General features: G+C 32.1%; 1 protein-coding gene across 5 annotated transcripts in view; it reads right to left on the bottom strand.

Annotated features, from left to right (window-relative positions):
* The window catches only part of LOC106462673 (sulfotransferase family cytosolic 1B member 1-like), a 40748-nt gene that overhangs the window by 17949 nt on the left and 21597 nt on the right, over window positions 1-1202 (bottom strand). For all 5 annotated transcript variants that reach the window (XM_022389994.1, XM_022389996.1, XM_022389995.1 and 2 more), the window contains exon 4: window positions 443-572. In XM_022389994.1, the coding sequence (XP_022245702.1) occupies window positions 443-572 (130 nt within the window). The remainder of the gene's footprint in view (window positions 1-442; window positions 573-1202) is intronic.

Genomic DNA, 1202 nt, shown 5'->3' with positions numbered 1-1202 from the left:
AAACTATTATATTACTCGTTGTGATAAACCCAACATGCCATGTTATAAAACTCTGTATTATATTACTCGTTGTGATAAACCTGGCATGCCATGTTATAAAACTATTATATTACTCGTTGTGACAAACCTAACATGACATGTTATAAAACTGTATTATATTACTCGTTGTGATAAACCTAACATGCCATGTCATAAAACTATTATATTACTCGTTGTGATAAACCTAAAATGCCTTGTTATAAAACTCTGTATTATATTACTCGTTGTGATAAACCTAACATGACATGTTATAAAACTCTGTATTATATTACTCATTGTGACAAACCTTACCTAACATGCCATGTTATAAAACCTACTATATAGTGTGGTTGATATAACATTATTCTTTGCTTTCACTCACAAGTTCTTGGAATGCTACGTTATAAAATGACATAATACGTACAGTGTCCTTTCAGAAACAGCGTGAGGAACTCGTCCCATGGTCCTTTGTAGTTGCCAAGAAACGTAGACATTCTGTGGTGGTGATAGTACGACACAGCGTTATCTTTAGGGTTCCGCACGACGTATATTATCTAAAGACAGTGGGAAAATTCTACTTAGATATTATTTTAATAAGACGGTACCACCAAACATTAGTCACAAATCATTTATCAAAACTGAACTGTGTTCATGTGACACGCGCTGATAACAGATATGTTGCATGTTATAAACTTTGATAATTAAAGATGTACAATAAAACAACTAACGGTGAAATACTCGTCAAATTTATTAACGAACACGAAAACAGCGTTTCAGACATTCGAAACCCAATGAAGGGCCGTTATCCGAAACGTTTTCCTGTTCGTTAATAAAGTTAATTTAATTTGGCGAGCGTTTCACCGTTATTTTTTTATAAACTTATATTTTGGCGTTGTAAATAAACCTCTCTAACACACACAACTATATACTCAAACCATATATAGTAAAACCGAACTCCCCTCTACCACCCTCACCTACTGCAAGCCACACATAATCAACGCGTTTTTCGTTACAATATTTTATGATTAACCATTCTGATCATTAAAAAGAAAAAATCTTAACTTTATACCAACAAGATTAAACACCTTAAAAAAGTCTTTAAAATTTAGTAACAGGGTTTGTTTTAATACTAACAAATTTCGAAAAAAATATTTCATAAACTGATTTTTTTTACAGCCTAGTAT

Source organism: Limulus polyphemus, unplaced genomic scaffold (genome assembly GCF_000517525.1).
Source record: "Limulus polyphemus unplaced genomic scaffold, Limulus_polyphemus-2.1.2 Scaffold1222, whole genome shotgun sequence".
NCBI classification, from domain to species: Eukaryota; Metazoa; Arthropoda; class Merostomata; order Xiphosura; family Limulidae; genus Limulus; species Limulus polyphemus.
This window is presented reverse-complemented; position numbering and strand designations above follow the sequence as displayed.